The sequence below is a fragment of the Zootoca vivipara genome, chromosome 2, assembly GCF_963506605.1.
Source record: "Zootoca vivipara chromosome 2, rZooViv1.1, whole genome shotgun sequence".
In the NCBI taxonomy this organism is placed as follows: domain Eukaryota; kingdom Metazoa; phylum Chordata; class Lepidosauria; order Squamata; family Lacertidae; genus Zootoca; species Zootoca vivipara.
Window position 1 is genome coordinate 63775103 of NC_083277.1, and position 20470 is coordinate 63795572.

Sequence of the window (20470 nt, forward strand, 5' to 3'; positions counted from 1 at the left end):
TCTTGTTAAACTGTGCACTGAGGTGAGTGTTAGGTTATACAGCAACAAAAAGGAAGGGGTGTGTGAAAAAGTAATAAATAGATTTCATTTGGAGTTCTTAGCCATTCAGGATATTCAACAGTGGGGCCCTAAAACAAGCAGATTGTGGATTTGCAGTATAATTAGTATTTACCTGAGCACATTTGTATGAAAAGCCTGCCAGATCTGCTCCCTGTGCTACGGTAGTACCTTTGAAACACAACGCCTCTCCAACCAGGACAAATGCTCCCTTATTTTGTAACCCACAGGAACAGCCATCTTCTCAGCTGTGAAACCTAAAATAGCAGTGAAGCTGCCTAGCATAATGAGCAAGGTTGGCATACTTTCTAAACTGTGCCAACAACAGGAACTAAAACTCCTGCTTCTGTGTGCCTGGTTACCTAGAAGACAGGAGTGTGCGTGCAGATTACTGTATTCACCACAGAGGTGGAAAGATGCAGAATGTGTTTGAGTACAGAACACTATTTAATCCAGCAAGTAGCGTATAGGGGGGAAAGCACCATAATTTAAAAAAATGGTTGTTGTGGAGTAAAGGAGGAAATTCTTTTTTTTTTTAGCAAGATCACAGCATTCCATAATAGGACCAAACTAGGCATAAAGTAGCAAATACATGTCTCTCAGCAAGCTTCAATTTTATTTTAATGCTGTCTCAGGGGCTCTGAATTTGATTGCAGCAGTGGCTGTGGTGGAATGGGGATGGCTGCTTAATCTTCTCTCAGTAGGACGTTTTCCTGATCAAAATGTCGCTCTCCCAAGCTGCCTTTCACCACACCACAGAGTTCTTGTTTTCCTATTCTCTCCTTGATTCTACCCGTCCCCCTCAGTCTTGCGAGTGGAATTGGTTTTATCTCAGTTCAGGCTTGTGGATGCTGACTCACCAGGTGAATATCTAGATGCCCAGCACCTAGATTAGGCTGGATTGTTTTAGGAGCCAGAGCTGATTTGGACAACAGCTTTCCCTTGCATAGCTACAGAAACACCTTAGGGAGCAGATAATCTCCAAAACTGACCACTCCCTTGTAGACCTACAGCTTTTAAGATCAGTCTCGGAGGTCCTGTTCTCATGGCCATCTATACATCAGCTCAAGTGGGTGTATATAAGAGACTGGTTTTCTTGGAGGTGACATCAAAATTGTGGAGCGACTTCACAGTCAAGACCCACCAGGTTGCCTCTCTGCCATTCAGATGTATTGAGCTACAGCTCCCATCAGCCCAAGCTGCCACAGTACAGCTGGTGTTGCAGTCCAAAACATCTGAATGGCACCAGGTTGGTGAAGGCTGCTGTAAATGATCCGCTAATTTTTTAGTTTTGTACTGCTGCCTTTTAAGCTGTTTTTCACCTTTGTCATTTTCACTCTGTGTAATAGATTTAGGCTGCAATCATAAGTCTCTGAAGTCTCCCACCCCCATCTCCCCATCCCTGCTGCGCAAGGCCAGGGCAGAATCACAGAATCACAGGATTGTGGAGTTTGAAGGGACCCCAGAGGGTCATTTAGCCCAACCGCCTACAATGCAGAAATCTCAACTAGATAATACATGCCATCCAACCTCTGCTTTAAAACCTCCAAGGAAGGAGAAATCACAGCCTCCCAAGGGAGTCCGCTCCACTGTTGAATCGCTCTTACTGTCAAAAAGTTCTTCCTGATGGTGGCAGGGGGGAGGTAGATTGCTGTGCCAGTGTGGAATGAAAACAGCAATCCTTTGCACACCTACTTGAAAGTAAGCCTTATTGTTTCCAAGGAAATATGCATCAAACAATGCTATAGAACAGAGCTGTTGTTGTTAATATAATGATGAAAGCCATGAGATTAATATATACATATTATATGTAAAAAGAGAATTACGGTGGATCTGCTTGCCTACAATTTAAAAGTTGGTATTATTCCAATGTAAATCCTTTTAGGGCTTTCATTTTTGGCAGATGTATTTTCCACCACTGGAGTTCCTTAATGTCCATTCAGATTTTTAATTTTAGTGCATTCAATGTACAATGCACATTAGAAATATCAGTTAAATATACAGGCATATTTAAAGGGAGGCTGCTATTCTCTGTATCTTCAAAGAAACCATACCTTAAGGACTGTATGTACCTTGGACAAAGGATTGGCTTCTCAACAAATCTCATATGAGGTCAGCAGCATGCTGTGGTTAATAATTTAAGAAAGACGTGTGTGTGTACGTGCATGGTTGTGTGTACATATACCGTGTTTCTCATATTATAAGACATGTCTTATATTTATTTTTTCCTCAAAAACACACACTATGGCTTATTTTCAAGGGATGTCTTATTTTTTTCCTCCTCCTCCTGCCGCGGCCGGCATTGCTGCTGCGCCTATCACTATGTCTTATTTTCGGGGTATGGCTTATATTCCTTGAATGCTTAAAAATCCTGCTATGGCTTATTTTATGGGTATGTCTTAAAATATGAGAAACAGGGTAGCATGCCTCTATATGTATCTCTGCATGGAGAAGAGAAGCTATCAGTTTCAGGCATTTGACTGTGATGTGTTCCATATTGAAAACAAACCCCAAAAGTTTGATCATGCGGAAAAATCCACAATGAACTCACACATAGGAATTACACACAGAGATGAAAAGCCTTTCTGCTAAAGACTCCATAAAGGCTCTAATGTGAACTCTGCAACAGTATTTTCAGACTGAAACACACTCATCTTCTATGATTTGAGTGAATTTTAATCTCCTCCCCACAACAGAAACAGAAGTATTTCTGAGAATATTTATTTAGATTCTAATCAACTGTTTTTCTGCAACTTGGAAACATTGGCTTGTCACTGCATTCAAATCCTCATTTCACCATCCATTGTAACCACTGTGACAAAATGACAATAGTCAAGCTTGAATATCTAGCAACAAAATATTGGGACTCATTGTTTTGAAAAAGGTATTGAACCAGAGGGTAGAAATTATGCCACATTACTATTTATATAACTACTCAATGAAGGGCAAGTTTCAAAGCTCACAGATGAAAAATGTGCAATGAACTATTCATAGACTATTTATTTACAAAGGTGGGTTGAAAATAAAATCACAAGGAAGTCTGTGAAAAATTGCAAAGAAGTGCAAGACTTTCACACATAGTTTGTGAACATCTTCTGCAGAGGAAAAGAGAAACATTTAACAATGACTGTAGCTAACAATTGGCATTGGTGTTGAGGGCTGGGCGGGTGCCCTGGGCACTGACAATGATCTATGCTGCTGGTGATACATATTGAGACTGTGGGGCTAGAGAAGGGAGATACTCCAGAGGCACATTCCAGCCAAACAGTATTGTGTAACGTTTTACTGAAATTAACTGGACTTGCCATTGCAACTAACTTGCTGGTTTGTGCCTATAATGTTGTCTGGAATATTGTTTTATTTGGACAACAAAACAAATGCTTATTATTGTTATTATTATTATTATTATTATTAGCTACAGTCATTGTTAAATGTTCCTCTTTTCCTCTGCAGAAGATGTTCACAAACTATGTGTGAAAGTCTTGCACTTCTTTGCAATTTTTCACAGACTTCCTTGTGATTTTATTTTCAACCCACCTTTGTAAATAAATAAGTCTATGTATAGTTCATTGCACATTTTTTATCTGTGAGCTTTGAAACTCGCCCTTCATTGGGTAGTTATATAAATAGTAATGTGGCATAATTTCCACCCTCTGGTTCAATACCACCAGGGCAAAGCGGGGCTGCGCTGAGCCGCCTGCCTGCCTGGGCAGGGGGGAGTCTAGTCTGTGGGTGGAGAGGAGCACTCGGCTGGGCTGGGCTGGGCTGGGCTGGGCTGGGCTGGGCGTGCCTACATGGGGGCACCTGGTTTGCACCCCCTCAAATATTGTGCTCCCAAGGCCACAGCCCCCTGGTACCCCCCACACTATGCCCCTGTAAATCACTATTAGTGGTTTGTTTAAAAGCTAATGATATTCGTCATTACATGTGGTTTAGGTGTGAGTTCTACTGTGTGCGTAAAAATTAAAAAAAAAAGGAGTGGGTGCAGTTTCAAAATGTTGTTGGTGCAGTGTTACTCTTGAAGTCTCATGTGATGTTTGTGCCATTTGTGCTAAAGTTTGCTGCTATTCTAATTTTTTGGCCAGTCACCCACACCTTGGCAAACTATTGTAGCCTACTCTACACATGCTACCTTTAAAGGATCTTCAGAAGCTGTAGCTTGTGTAGAATATGGTAGCTTGCTTAAAAATGAGATCATGTACTGCCATTGTCCCATTGCTTTTTGGCATCAAGTGAGGTTTTTATTTATTTATTTAAAAAGGCATCTCCTGGCCACTGAGTCTTCTTAGAATTATTGCTGCTGAGCAGATAGTACAAAAATACACTGACATTCAGCATCAACTATTTTTATTCTTATTTCATTAAGTGTTCTCGTAATTTGATAAAGTTACAGTTACGTTTGATACTCTTAGATTGTTGTTAATCGTGAAAGGTGCTGCTCCACTTAGCGGTACGTGGTCTTAAAATGCCACAAACAAGCAAATTAAAGCTGGCCCAATTCCCATCACTGCTGATGATGCATAAACTACGTGTGCCAATATATCTGTTTAGTTTCAAACACAAGGTGTTTGAGCTGGCTTAGGTGAAATTGCTCCTGCTTAAATAATTGGTAGCCTCAATATCACAAGCTGGAAATGTTTGCTTATAACCAAGCACACAAAATGACCTAAATTATCCCTATCCTACTAAACACTAAACAAGTGGATATAAATTCCACTAAAATCAATAGATCTAAATCCTATTGATCAGGGTGTTAGAAGCTTTTAATAATTTCATTCATGATATCTTGAACACTAAATCATATCATCTAAAAGTCCCTTTTTCTCCCAGGTTATCCAAGATTTAATAACACCACTACGCTATTTTCCAGCAGCTCTCAGGATACATCCCAGTAGCGATTTATTCAATAAGGAGCTGAGAAGGAGCCTTTAACATAGCCATCTAGTATTATGATTTATAAGATGCATAATTAAACTGTTGATATTTTTAAGGCAAATGCATACTCCAGTTGCAGAATGATGCCAGCCATTAATCAATTCAAACTGATTGTTTGATTGTATCATTTCATTTAAGAGTTTTATTTGCTATCTATGTTAATCGTATTCCTGAGTGGGTTATTCTTTTGTTTATTAAAAATGCTTTAAAATGATTACAGATTTCAAATAATATAATGTACCTAATATAATGTACATAGGACAGCACCTGTATACGAAGTGCCTAACTCGCACTGGCCAAAATGAAATGAAAGGGTTTGCACTGGCAGAAGATTAGATTATTCCAATCTATGTGCATTAACAGTTTTTCTATATGCGCACAAATATTTTCTCATTATGATTCAATTATATCATTGCCACATCCGATGCTTTCAATAGTTAAGAAATCCTCAGGCTGTTTTTACTATAATTGCCTAACAACCAGGGCTTTTTTTTCAACCAGAGCTCACCCAAGCGCTCAGTTCTGGTACCTCTCATTACCATTCTAAGAGAATGAGGAAGAAGTTCATGGTGAGCTCTGGCACCTCTTTTTCTAGAAAAATAGCATGGCTCACAACCTCATCCATGATATACCAAGTTAAGCTTCACTTTTTATTATTCTTAAAAAGCGATCTTGTAATTTTGTGTGTTCTTCCCTTTCATTGCTCATATTTTCAATTTCTATTTTGAAATGAAGTTTCATGGTGTGATACCTACGGTAACTAAGCCATATTCACAGTAGACCCACTGAAATCAAGTCTTACTTAAACCCAATGAGTTTACTTTGAGTAGCGTTGGATACCACCATATATTTTTTAAAAAGAATTCTTCTGGGCGTTACAAACCTCTGGCACCATATGTATATACATATACAATAAATTCTACCTAGGTGCCTAGTTCTAAGACATTTCTTCTGATTTGATATTAAATTCATTTGTATCAGTGAGAATCCGTATAACAACTCATGGGGGGGGGGGGGTTATGACGAGTGCTACCAATCTCAGAACTGCTCAATAATATTTAGAGCATTAGCTTTTAAACAAACCACTAAGTGTAATTTAATGAAGTTATTTTGGGCAATAAAATACTGTTCATTGAAAAATGTTATGTATTTATGACAGGGTGGATTTGAGTTAAATCAAATTGATTTAAATCAAATTTATATAAACCACTCGTCAGTAAGACTTGATTTAAATCATTTATTAATTTTTACAGAAAGACTGATCCTTGCTGGTTTAATCTTAATATTTACAACCAGATGAAGGCTTCATTTTTGGATTAATAAATTTTCAAAGTAGTTTTTACAGTTATATCAAAAATTACTGATTTGGTTATACTATTAAAAATACATTGACAGATAATTATTAAATTATTGTGAGGTTTTATAAGTTAACTGTTTATATTTGGACAAATTTTCTGCTGTACTTTAATGGAAGGAGAAAAATAATCATTTCCTTAATAACAATTTAAACAATTTATTTAAGTAAAGCAAGAACATTATAGCATATGTATCCATGTTTGTTAACTGATGTGGTTAAACAATTTTTAAAAAACAACAACCCTGAGACTGAGTTTTAGCACACATGAAAAATTTAAAACAAATCCTTATTTCCTGATGAATAGCCTTTGGACTATAATGTAACTTAAATAGAAAACTTTAGAAAGATTTTTCCTCAAAAAACATTTTATTTTAAAAATCTGATTTAAATAAAAAAATCCAATTTAAATAAAAAAATCCTATTTTTAATATATATATTTTAAAAATCATTGATTTTTATCCACCCTGATTTATGATACTTTATATAAAACAATTTTCATAATAATATACAAGTATATATTTTCATTTCAGTGTTATAACTCTTAATGTGTATGAAATCTTCGGTAGTTTATTATAAAATTCTTTTTTAATTATTTTGTTCATTTGTATTTAAGGAGAGAGTAAGTTTCTCATAATCCAATCCAACCAGATCATTTAACTTATTTAGAAATGTTTTTGAGATTTTATTTTATCTTAATGCAACTCTGTTTTGTAACATTTTAAATCTAGTGACATTGTTTTGGTTTCCCACCATCACAAAATAAAACACCTTCTTTGCTGCCCCAGGACCTCAAAATACCAACTGGCTCCAGTTTTGATAAACTGAAGGTGATACCAAGTCTTTGAAGAGTTCTAAGCAAAACTAGATTGTAATCCTTTCCTGGTTAAAAAAGGCTCTCAAGTTAACCACACAGATAACAAATGTGTGATTCTTTCAGTACCTGTTCTCTTATGTTTTCTATTCTACAGACCCTTTGGGAAGTAAACAAATCAAAAAGATGAAAGTTTGAGGCCCTTAAAGAAAACTAGCAAAAAGACCTATTAAGCTACGATTCATAGCTGCCAAGTTATCCCTTTTTTAAAGGGATTTTTCATTATGCTGAATAGGCTTCCTCGCGAGAAAAGGGAAAACTTGGCAGCTATGCCATTCTCCAAATGGTTTATTAAAATCTAAGGCATTATAAAAACATTAAACATGTCATCTAATGGCCATATTTTATTACCGTACTGTATCCTGCAATGCTGTGGTTGTTACAAGCAATATCAAAAGTCCATTAGATGCTGCACAGAACAAAAATAGAGGAAACCTAGTGTCATTCTGGGTCTACCAACCATCAAAAACACAGACAAATTAAAACTCTACCTTGTGAAACTTAAGCCTCTATAGTAAATGCAGACCAACCACTGGGAAAATCATTCTGGAAAAGGATCAGGGTTTCCGGGCATAATGGTCCCACAAAACTAGGTCCTACTGCTCCTTTTAAAGAAGGTGTATCATTCACCTGTCCCATGCACCTTATTATGAAAAAGGTCACACAAATATTTCGTTTCTCAGTCCTGCACCTACATTACTTTCCCATTGGTTGCAATTCAAACTAGTCATATGTTACAGTTGCCTAAAGTCCCCACTAATACATGAAAAAGTATTTGTGCAAACAAACCATGCAAGTTAATGGTTATGTTTGGTTATCACAATAAACACGGAGCATTGGTTATTAAACTGGCTTGTTTTAACAGCCATGGGTTCAAAGCCACATCCTAAACCTGGTTAATCTAAAACCAAAGCAGAAGTTTCTGATCTCCTAGTGGAGGCGGGAATCTCTCTCTCTCTCTCTCTCTCTCTCTCTCTCTCTCTCTCTCTCGTGTGTGGGTGGGGGGTTTCTCATAACTCTAAACCATGAATTAACATTATGTCAGAATGAAAATAATATCCAGCAGAAATGAAGTACAGTGCAACAACCCAGTGCAGATGGTATGTGGGAAAAGAATACCTCATCTAATACAATGCGTTTCTGACTCTTTATTCATCACACAATTTACGCGCGTTAGCATTTCCATAATTTGTCCACACTTTTCATATAACTGGCTGCTGCGGTATAATTCACATTATTGTGAGGCAGAGAGAAAATAGGCAAATAAATCAACTGCAAGGACTATGGTAGGGAACACAGGGTTCAGCTCAGTTCAGAAACCTGATAATGTACATGTTTATTGTTTTTAAAATGTTGTATATCCTTCCTCCCTAAGAGCAGTGTACATTAAAAACAATATGAAATAAAGACAAGTTATAGAAAACAGTAAAACTCACAGCAGCCCCCCAAAATTAAGAGGTCTCAAAACCTTTATTAAAATGAAATGTTTTAACTGTCCTATTGAACACAAGCAGTGAAGGAACCATAGAGAGGAATGGGTCAGTGCATTTGGCTTTTAATCAGAAGGTTGGTGGTTTGTGCCCACCAAGGGATGGCTTTGGGAGGAATTTCTGCATTGCAGAGGGTTAGACTTGATGACCCTTGGGGTCTCTTCCAACTCTACAATTCTAGGATTCTATCTCAAGAAGAAGAGTGTTTCAGAGGGCAGGAACCATCACAGAAAATGCCCTTTTGTGCACTGTTGTGTGGGATGGAGGAAAAAATATTTTTGAATGGATTTAGACACAGAATCTGGCTTTTCTGACCCAATCAAGTATTGTATCACCTCTTGAATACAAAAGTTTATGTCAGAACCTCTCATGCATTTTCATGTTTTTTTAAAAAAAACCTGGATAATTATATGCAAAATTATACATCTATTATACGTATATGTATATCTAGTATATAAAAGAAGCACCATTTTGTCCTGTATAAGTACAATATTAAAACACAAGTATTATTCCGTTATATGCATTGCTGCATGTATCTCTTTTATGTGGGCACTACCATAAGAAACCTGGAATGCATATGCGTATAATATGCATATAATATTATGCATATAAAATGCTAAAATGTTTCTCTTTTTAGCAGAGCTGGTTTTTTTTAAAAAAACTTGCTTGTCACTGAGATCAAGGAGCAAGGCAGGAATTGGGGGGAATAATATCTTTGGATAAGGTCGGCATAAACATTTTCAGAAAATTCCATCCCTAATTGTTGTCTTAGGAATAGCTGAAGGGACAGTAAGAAAGGCATATGTGGAAGGTCTCGATTCTCAGACAGGATGGTATGGAGGAAGATGGTCTTTCAGATAACCTTGTCCCTAAGGCTTTATAGGTCAACCAGAACTCTGACTTGTGCTGGGAGACAAATGGGCAGCCAATGCAGAATGCAGTTGGATAACATGAGCACTATATCTCACCTGCCTAAGAAATCTGGTGGCAGCATTCTGATCCAACTGTTCAGAATGGTCTGAATGGTCTTCAAAGGTACGGTAGCCCTATATTCAGCATGTTAAAATAACCAAGATGGCATGGATCATCCCAGCCAAATTGTAAGTTTTAAAAAACATGACGCAGGATGGCGCAGAAATCTTATTCATGCAAAGATGGTTCTAGCCATGTCCAAGATTTGAAAATCCAGGTCTAAGACTCAGCCCAAAATTACCTCAAATAGCATGCCCCTTCAATGCCAATGAACCTCCAAACCGAAATCCTGCCTACTGATCAGAAGAACTAGCTTTGGTTTCTGTTTAGCCCTTATCCAGCTCATCATGGACATCAAACACTGGATTGCCTCTTTGAAATCTTAGATTTCATATTATTCATTGTTGTTTTTTGGAAAGATTGGCTTGAGAATGTGTAGATAACTAAATCTCAGAGCAGGAGAGGCCTTGGCAGGATTCACTCCTTTGCCCCTCCCTGCCATCAGAGAAGCAGAATAAGCAGAGATCAATTTTTTATAGTTAATGCAGGCTGCATAAACTGTTTTCCCCCCCTTCGTGCACCAGATTTGGCTCTATTTTAAGTACAGTCTGCCAGGGCAGCCAGACACTAAGTTTATAATATGACAAAATTTCAGTCTTCTCTTACAGATCCCCATTTCAGCAGTGACTCATGCAGTGGTGGCCTTTCGTACTGCAGTACTCTCCAGAGGCACTTCCAATGTACATGTTCTAAAAATACTGCTAGAAAATGACCAAATATTTGATTTCCCCCTTTTTTTACATTTGGGTTTGAGATGCATGAATGACAAATTCCTGAACCTGTGTGTCTGACCACCCACTCACACAAATGGCAGCTGCTGTGATTTTCTTATAGTTTCCCCATTCTTGCTAAAGAAAAAAAAATGAATTTCCTAAAGGATCTAGGTCTAAGGGTGTACATCTCCAGAGTTCAGTCTAATTGACCGTGTACTCAATTAGAATTGTTACTAATCTAATTCACTGCAAGCAATGAGATGGATCACCTTCACATACCTTCCAGACTTAACTCAATTCAAAAAATTATTTTTGAAGGTGATGGGTCCCTCACCCCTGCTTAGGCCTGTCTAGAAAAGCATGCAAGTTGTAAACCGCATATATGGTTCCAGTCTCAAGAGAAAACACCAACTAAAATACACCCCACCCCAAATTCTATGCTTTAGTTCAACTCTCATATGCAAATATTAAACCAGCATTGGTTCAGTCCAAAGTGAGATGCCTTCCAAAATTTTGTGATGCATGAATTCACTGAACAAAATCAAAATAGGCATCTGGAGGTGAACAGATTTTCCTACAAAGTACAGGAGAATTGACACATTGTTAAGATTTCTTACAGGGAAATAGCCCAGGATCTGCGCTCCAGAAGAGGTGGGAAACCATCTCCTATGAGGAATATTGACTGTTCTGAGACCTTCCCAGCCAGCCCACTTCATTGTATTTTCTTTAGCAACCTTTTTAAGGAAACCAGGAGTCTCTGCTCGACTTCTAAATGATTCAACATATACTTTGGTGCAGACATGCTTGCGATTGCTATCACAATACCACAAAACACTATGTACGCATTATCCCTCACTAAAAAGGATGTGAAGGGGTAAGTAAAACAGTATGGGGACATACTATTACACCATTCCTGGAAAGTATAGCCTTGTCAGAGGGTAGAAAAGAAGTCACTATTGTTGTGGATGAATCCATGAATCATGGTGCAAGGTGGTGATGGTGGTAAAGTCATTGATTGTGCTTGCTTCAGATGTTGTTCATTTCCCTCCCTCCCTCCCACCCACCCATTCATTCATTCCATTCAAAAATCATGAAGTTTGATGGCATGATTGTGACATGGGCCACTTTTATGCCCAAATGAAGGCTATTTTGTAATCAGCAAAATCATTCTTTACATGGAAAAAGATGGTGAACTAAAACCAAAACAAAACCCACTGCTTTGTTTTATTTTTAAATAACAAGCCTGGTATTTAAAAGTCTTGCTGATTTCACGGAAACGTTAAACTCCTGCTTAAATTTCTCTCGCTTGAAATCAAGAGAGTAGTTGAAAATGCTTGCCTCTGGCAAGGTTGGGCCTATGGTATATAAAACGTGGTTCAAAACAGAATTGAGCGACACATTTCCAAACCTGAAGGATTTTCAATGCCAAATTTCCACCTGAAGCAGAGATGCTGTAAAACAGGCGCTGGCATAATAGGTGAAAGCTTCTTTGTGAGATACGGTAGATGCTGGGGTGTTGCATCACGCCGCTTGGCTTAAATGAAGAGACACCAGTACAACTCGCCGCCCACATTCAGCCGAAGAAAGGAAAGCGGTGCGGGCGAAAAAGACTCTGTGCGAGTCTGGCACTTCTGCGCGGGAGCGAGCGGAGGCCTGTTGCACGCCGGCCAGCGGCGGGCTTGTTTGCCCGGCCCGAAGTGGAGCCGAGCAGGAAGCAGAAAGTGCCTGCAGATGCTGCCCCCCACTTCAAAGGGCACCAGGAGCCCCCGCTTCCCAGCCCCCGAAGCTGAGGACAATGGAAGCCGCTGGGCGCCCCGCTGTACGAAGGGCCGCTGCCTATCTCCATGACAAAGGGGGCACGCTTGTAAATTTGCCCTGGGCTTGAGGGAGGCGCTCGCAGGCCCTTTCATGAACCAGTTCCTGGTCCCTGCCGCCTTTGAACTGGGCAGCGCCGCGGGGTCTTTCCCCGGCATGTTCATTTGCGTTTCCCTGGGGAGAGACTTCCACTTTCCCACCCGGCAGCAAGCCCAGCCCTTTAAAATCCTGACCCCGCGCAGAGTTCAAGAGTTCAGCGCCATCACGAAGCCGGCCTGCTGGAGAGCTCCCGGGTGTGCGCGAACACGCGAGGGGGCCGAAAAGCTCCCGAGGAATTATGGAATTGGCGGGAAAGTTCGCTCGCGCCCTTTCCCCCTCATAAAAACGCAGGGAAGAGATCTCCAGAAGCGGAAGAGTTTTAAAAGTTCATTCATATCAGCGGCTCTATTCGGAGTATGGCTAACGCTGGATGAGAACCACTGCCACAGTCCGTCCGTCACGTTCCAGCGTTGGGTTAGCACTTGGACGGCCAGGGTCCAGATCCTTGCTCAGCCATGAAATTTACTGGGTGGCGCTGAGCCTAATTTACCTCGCAGGGTTGTAGCGAAGATTAAACTGGATGGAAGAGAACCAACCAAGTATGTCACCTTGAGCTCCTTTGCTTGACCACACCATATACATAATTCCCACCTGTAAAAAAAAGGTACCCCAGAATTTATAATTTACATCCCATTTTTTCACTGTGAGTCAAGGTGGATTTGTGACATTTTGAAACACCAAATCATTTTAAAAGGAAACAGAAGCAGGCAGTGAGCAGAATGTCAGATTTGGACAGCAGAGATCGAATGCCCAGCCATGAGGTTGGCTCTGGGACGGTTATCTACCACACAAGCTGTTGGTGAGGAGAGTTAAATTATTATGTAATGTATTGTCGACAGGTAATCTATATTCTTGTCCGTTCCCCACCTTTTTCACTTTTAATTCCTTTTGATATTGAATGCAAGTTTGCATTTAATTGTACATTTTGTAATTCTGCAGAAGTTCTATTTATTTTGATAAATTACACAATTACAAATCTTTGTTTGCCCAATCATCAGCAGAAAGGTTAAAACGATAGGCTACTCCTATTATAGCTCTCATGTGGACATAAACACTATAAAGAGATGACCTGTCCTCCACCCCACCCACACAAGTATGGCCTCTGTAAAACTGATTTCATATGTGAAATCAGTTCATTTGATTGCAAACCATGATTCATGTTTCTTTTAAAAAAATACTCCCAGTGTAACCCTATCCTTGCCTACTCACAAGTAACTTCAATTTAGTTCAATAAAGCTTTCTTCTAGGTAAGTGATAAAGAGTTGCTGCTTTAACAGCATTAGAAGAACACTTTGCACATGATGAAATGCATTCTGGTCTGTGAAAGCTTTATGTCACAATAAATGTGTTAGTTAAACCCAATTTATTGTCAAATAAGCAGTCACACTTCAAAAAGAGCCACTGAACTCTTTGTTATTTTTACATCTTATGGTGATATTAAGTAGCTCATCCTTGTACAACACCTAATTTTTCACAGAAAATCACCCTACAGCATAGCTGTCAAGTTCTCCCTTTTTTCAAGGGAAATTCCCTTATGCTGAATAGGCTTCCTCGGGAGAAAATGGAAAACTTGGCAGCTATGCCCTACAGATCCATCATTCTCACATACTCTTCCCTTAATTAAGAACAAATAAATAACACTCAGTATACTTGCACTCACTAAAATGGATTAGAGTATAAACACAAGAATTGAAAGGTGGGAATCTACCTTTTTACCACTCTGGTTATGACTAAAACAATATGATTACAGTACAGACAATATTAAAGCGTAACTAATCTGTGTTAAGTGATCTTGACTATGTGCAGATGTCTATGTATGCACTCACCACACACCTACATACAGAATTTCCACAAAATAAAGCATATCTCAGCTCCAGTGGAACTCTCCTTTCGTACACAGGTGTAACCCATCCTTGCAAAACATCAAATTCTTCCATACAATCATACGAAAATATCTTTTCATTCTTCTTTGCATACTAAACCATCACATTAAGCAAATCCATCACCTAGTTTAGTAGTTCCACATTATTTGTCAACAGATCAGTCCAGACCCAAATGAGTGATCCAACAGTTTCTCATTTAAAGAAGAGGTGGTGATCAAGACTGTGGCTGATGTAACTTAATGCTACCAGGGCTATGGTCGGAATCCATGTAGCAGAGCCAGAGTGCTAAAGCTAAACAGCTTTGGGGCTGGTGGGTACCTGGACTAGAGGCTGCCTAGAAGTTATGTAAACTGGTTTGAGTTCTATTGAAGAAATGTTTAAGAAAAGTAGAATTTAAACCATCCGTCCATATTAAATCCACCCTTAAATCACATCTCACCCCCAGTCACTTGCTCCACAAAAACAAAGCATATCTCAGATCCAGGAAAGATTTCTCTGCTTGCTTAACTAGGTTCTAAGTTTTTCTTGGCATTTACTCACACAAATTAGAAAATGTCAGCTGATTCTACTCATCTGCCTCAGGACACCCAAAAGAGCTGGTTTGCCATTCCCAATAACCGCCTCCAGCACGGATCTGAAAAGGACTTGCAAACATTCAGGATCAGAACTGAAATAGTGAAACCTTATTGCATACGAAGTGCAGAAGCTTCATGGTAACAGCTTCCAAAATTATAGATCTATAAAATAAATAACTGTACTCAAAGGAGCATCTCATTTTAAAGTATCATAGACCTGGCTGATTCCCAGCAATCAGAAGAAGGGGAATAGAAATATTAAAGCTAAGTCCATGCTTATGTCCTATAATGATCCAAAATTTGATTAGATCCCATGTGGAATATTGATTTTTCCAGACAAATGCATGAGTGCATCTTTGAGGCTGTGCTTAAGCAAGGCCACTTCGCATCTTATGTGAAACAATTGTTTATGTTTTAAAAGGTATATGTAGCAGAAAATTGGAACATGGACACTTTTCTGTCAGTGTACGCAGACTGCAATTCAAGATAAACTTACTAGAAGGGAGTCTTATTGAACATAGTGGAGGATTCTTATAATACTGCATTGCTAGCAAGTATATACTAAAAACAAAGTGTGACGTATCCCACAAACAAGAGAGCTCATAAACACAGCAGCTCCTTGATTAATGAACACAAGTCCCTGCAAATGGGGCATACTTTCCCCAAGATGCCACCTTTATTTTATTATTTTAAAACAGAAACACATAAGATGATCCTTGAAATATAAAATAATGTTGACAAAGCAAGAAGATTGCCCACCCCCTTGGATGCTAACACATCCAAATACGTATATTAACCCCCTCCCCACAACTGGTCCTTTTTCAAAGGGTCTACTCAAAAAATATTTCCAGGTTACCAAACTATTTGCAATCAACATAGATTGCTGTATCCATCAGAGTTGCCTCAACATAATATTTACCTGCAGAGGCTGTCAGTAATCTAGACTGAGAAAATGTCAGTTTACTACAGGCTTACTAGATGAGAGAAAAATTAACTTGTGACTCAGTGCTAGAATCTGAGTGAAGTGTTTGACAATGATACTGAAAAAATTCGACAGTTAAAGGTAGCTATTTGAAAGTTCTAGCCATCCATTTTATAGCAAAAACATACATACACAGCCATCAGCCCAAACCATAAACTTCATGGTATTAATGTTACATACTGTATTATCTTCATCCAGTCTTATTTTCTTGGAAATCCTTCATTGCACCCACTCCTCGGTACTATGACCTTTATAATTTTGGCTATAACTTTTTCAGAAAAAAGAAGTCATACTTCCAGGTAAATCTCTTTAGTCATAGTCAATGTGATTAACATATACTGTAGTATGGATCTCATACACACACCGGCTAAGATCCACATTTAAGCGCCCTTAACTCTGTGCTGAGTTGTGACCATTGTCTTGGATATATGAAGCAAACTGAGACCATTTGTCAATCTATCCCAGTATTGCCTACTCTGACTGGCAGAGGCTCTCACTACCTGCCACTTCTTTTGGCCAGAGATGCTAGGGATTGAACCTGGCACGTTTTGCAAGCAAAGCACCAAGTTATATACTCTCTCTCCCCAGTGGACAAATCTATATGTATGAAGGGTACGCATGACAACAGCATATAATCTGCAGGTTTAACTGCTAAGTGTAGAGTCTGAAATGGCCCTGGGTGTGCAGCCAACCTCTCAAGCACCCTTTTATGTTAAAATGCCGTTTGACCACAAACTCTTATGTCTACAAGTTGATGGGCGAAAGATAATGAAGAGTAAACCTTATAAAGTTGACAGCTCAGTCCTACTAACCAGCAACGGAAACTAGTGTGGGGCTTGCTCAGCGAAAAAAGGAAAGGCAGAGAAACAGCAGAAGTTAGTCTCCTGCGTGACCTAAGCGAGCCCTCTCCCCAGGAGCAAAAGGAGGAAAGAAACGGAGACGGTTCCTTACCATTGCCGCTGTTGGTGGGGACGGGGCGCCTCATCCACTCATAAGGCGTGCGCCTTTGCGCATTTGGCGAGAGCTGGGGCAGCGAGCTGCTCATAGGCGGAGGCAGCAGTCCAGAGCCCGGTGGCTGAATTGGATTAAAATCAGGGGGGCTGTATCCGAGCTGCCCCGGGTTGGCGACAGAAGAAGGGGCTCCTGTGCCATAGGAGTGCCAATCCTCTTTGGTGGGGGTGTAGGGAGAGCCCCAGGCGCCCGCGGGTTGCCCATGGTGAGGATCGCTGTTAATCCCAGGCACGTGGTGGTAGCTGGCAAACTCCGAATACTGAGGGGGCACCGGCACGTAATTCTGAGGGCTGAGGTTCAGGCTGGGGTGCCTGACCGGGTTGGGGTACATGTTGGTGGCGTCCTTATCCAACAGGTATCCCACATACATCATCCCCAAGTGGCCCTGCGCGCATAATGTGTGCGCCCTGTGCCACAGCCGCGTCTTCCCAGGCCTGCCCTTACCGATCACTCGCAGCTTCTTCCTGATTAGCTGTTCACCTGAACTTCTTGGTCAGTGGTGTGGGTTTTTTTCTTTTTCTCCCTTCACTTCCCCACTTTGCAAAGGCACCTCCCAGAGGAAAGGCTTTTTATTGGGCCAAGCTCCCGGAGCATTTGCATTGAAAGGCAGGTTTGCATTTCAAAGTGCAGGAATCAAAGGGAAGCCACTGGGTACAAATTACTCAGCAGATAGAAATGACGGGGTGGGGGAGAGGAAAGGCCCTGACAGAGGAGGTTATGCTTAAGATGGTAAGGAAGGCCTGAGAAGTTCCCAGAGAAAACAAAGAAATCCAGGCACAAAAGGGGTCATCAGGTAAAGGGCCCAGGAGGAAAACGGGGAGGGGGGAGGGAGAGGTGGTATTTCCATGGGTTTTCCCAGGCAGTGGGCAGGTAGTCGCCGTCATTTAGTTACAAGACCGGCAACCTGGCATCTCCACCAGTTGGAGCACCTGATTAAAAAAGAGACTTACAAAAAATTGAAGGGGTCGTAAGGGGCTTTAGTCTGTTCGTTTTGGATTTTAGTTTCTCACGATCAGCTCTGTAGAAGCAATGGTGTTTATTATGTGAAACAAGCAGAGTTTTCCGTGCAAAAAATGGACACCGATTCCACTTTTAAATCCCTCTGAGACCCCGAAGCCACATAGCCATGCTGGAGTGGTCTTTCTAATAATCCCATCCCAACCATTTAAGATGGTACATAGGCTACCAGACGCCTGAGGATGCCTTAACGGGACATCCCAGAAACCTGGGCCTAATATTTGCCTGGAGATATTGGGTGGGGGAACTTTATCTTTATAAATATTAACGTAATAATCAGGTGAGTCTACGTTTTCTTGAAAGGTTCAGTTTTCACAGCTTCCTGCTTCAAATGAACATAACACACACACAAATTTCTCCACTTTGAAGAACAAACACATCATCATCATCATTATTAAAATATTCAAGTAGAATCAACTGCATCCATTCAGGAAGAAGATTTTAATAAGAAAAAACACACTGGTCTTTTAAAATCACCACCACCCCAACCATCATTGGACAACCTTTTTTCCTGGTTGTCGGAAGTGTCCAAAGAATGACAGGCAGCAGTGCTGAGCTTGTTAAAAGACGACGTGCTCTTCCAGTGGATCTCTCCAATATAAACACCTCCATGAATATTAAGAAAGGCAGCTGTTAATAATTCGAAACGCTAATCCTCATTGCACACCTTTGAAAGGAGATTTTTTTAAAAATTAGAAATTTCGAAAAACAGAGAAATCAAGTAGGGAAGCGGAAGGAGGAAGGAAGAGAGAAAGAAAACAAGAGCTCATTTATCTTCGGGTGACGCTCTTCTCTGATGCGAGGTCATAATACTAGTAATTGGTAGGAATGCTTTCCAAAACTAACTTTTATGTTTACGTATCTATTCGAAATATTTGCTGCCCGCTCTTCACTCAGCAGTCGATTTAGGACATTTATTACATTTTATTACATTTCCATTATAGTTCTCTTCAGCCCTTCCTCCCGCAGCGTCCCAACGTAGCGAAGAAAACATCATCAAAACTATCTTTAGAGTCATTAAAAAGGTTTAAAACTACATCTCTACAGTAGTCTGCCTCTCTCTAATATAATATAATATTATTTATTTATTTCATTTGTATTCTATCTTTTCTCCGGGGGCACACATGATTCTCTTCCTCCCCATTGTACCCCTCCCCAACAACAGCCCTGCGAGGTAAGCTAGGCTGAGACAGTGACGGACCCAACATCACCAAGCGAGCTTAAAGGCTTAGTGGGGATTTGGACCCCGTAACAATAGTCTCAGTGTGAGTGTATGTGCACGTACATATACACACGTGTTTACACCATCTCTTCTTCGGTATTTTTTGGAGTTACATAACAAAACAGCCACTGATATTGACTCTGGTAGCTAAATCTCCCTGACAGGGCAAGAAACACGGAGCATGGCTTCCTGGAACGATCGTGAATCTTTTGGTATTGAAAGAGGACAGTTCTGTGTGTGGCATAGATCAAAATTTTAAAAGAGCCCCTTTTCCTTCGTTTCTGAGCAGCAAGCACAAACCGTTTGCTACTACAATAAGAAACACTAATGCGGCTAATTCAAATGAGAGGGGCTTGCTGATACCAGTAAGATAACGTGGGCAATGAAATCCATAGGATCTCCGTGTACGGTGATTTACTGCGCCGAGATTTCAAACCACTCTTCCTGCAGATCCTGAATTCAGGAAGGCTGGGACCTGCTGCTGGGAACCACCCTCAGATTTCCATCCCCAAAAGCCTCCTGAGTGTCAGGGCTTGCCCTCTCCAAACTGCCCCCACCCCGCCAGCCGTGCCTTTTATCCTTTTGAAGGCAACTCACACCTACACGTTGCTAGAAGCCCAGCCGTTGTCCCACAAGAAGAGGAACTCCTCCTTCCTTGGGGAGAAGAGGCGCGCCCCTAACAAAAGGCGCATGCAAAGGAGGGTGGTCGTGCTCCACGGCAGGGATTTCTCCTGCTCGCGGCTTCCTTATTTTACTTGGAAGAAGAGACAAGTTCAGCAGCCCAGAAAAGAAAAAAAAGGCACAGGTTGCAATCCTCTCCTTACTTACTGGAGAAAGTCTCAGTGATTTTAGAGGGTTGTACTGAAAGCTGAGTACTGTACTAACTGCCTGCTTGAGTTTGTCCAAGGGTCTCATAACCCCCAGCAGGGCTCTGAAAACGTTTCCAGTTTAATTTGAACAAAGACTAACCAATTTATTACAGCATCGTATTTTGTGGACTGGAGTCCACTTGTCAGATGCAGGAAATGTGGATACATCAAATGTTATCTTGAGACACACTCCACATTTTGGGAGTGAGGAGGTTGTAAACTGTTAGATACGCCACCAATGTGTGCTTATACCAGTACCTGCAACTCGGATAACATTTCTTGCTTCTGATGGAGTGGACGGTGGTCCACAAAATATTATGCTATAATAAATTTGTTAGTCTTTAGTGCTACAAAACTCTTTGGTCTGTTGAAGCAGACTAGCGGGCTACCCCTCTGAAGATTAATGAGTCTCCAGCTAGTTGTTGCACTCCTAGGAGTAGCTCAGCCCCATGAGATTATAGATTCCTAGTCATTTAAAGACCTCATGGGCACCACAACTTTAACCTCTACCATATATATATTACACACACACACACACACAC

General features: G+C 40.4%; 1 protein-coding gene across 1 annotated transcript in view; it reads right to left on the minus strand.

The window, feature by feature from the left end:
* The window catches only part of CDX1 (caudal type homeobox 1), a 32465-nt gene extending 15124 nt beyond the window's left edge, over positions 1-17341 (minus strand). The window contains exon 1 of the mRNA XM_035105657.2: positions 16761-17341. Coding sequence (XP_034961548.1) covers positions 16761-17193 — 433 coding nt within the window. The 5' untranslated portion in view covers positions 17194-17341. The remainder of the gene's footprint in view (positions 1-16760) is intronic.
* Between the last annotated feature and the right edge of the window lie 3129 nt (positions 17342-20470).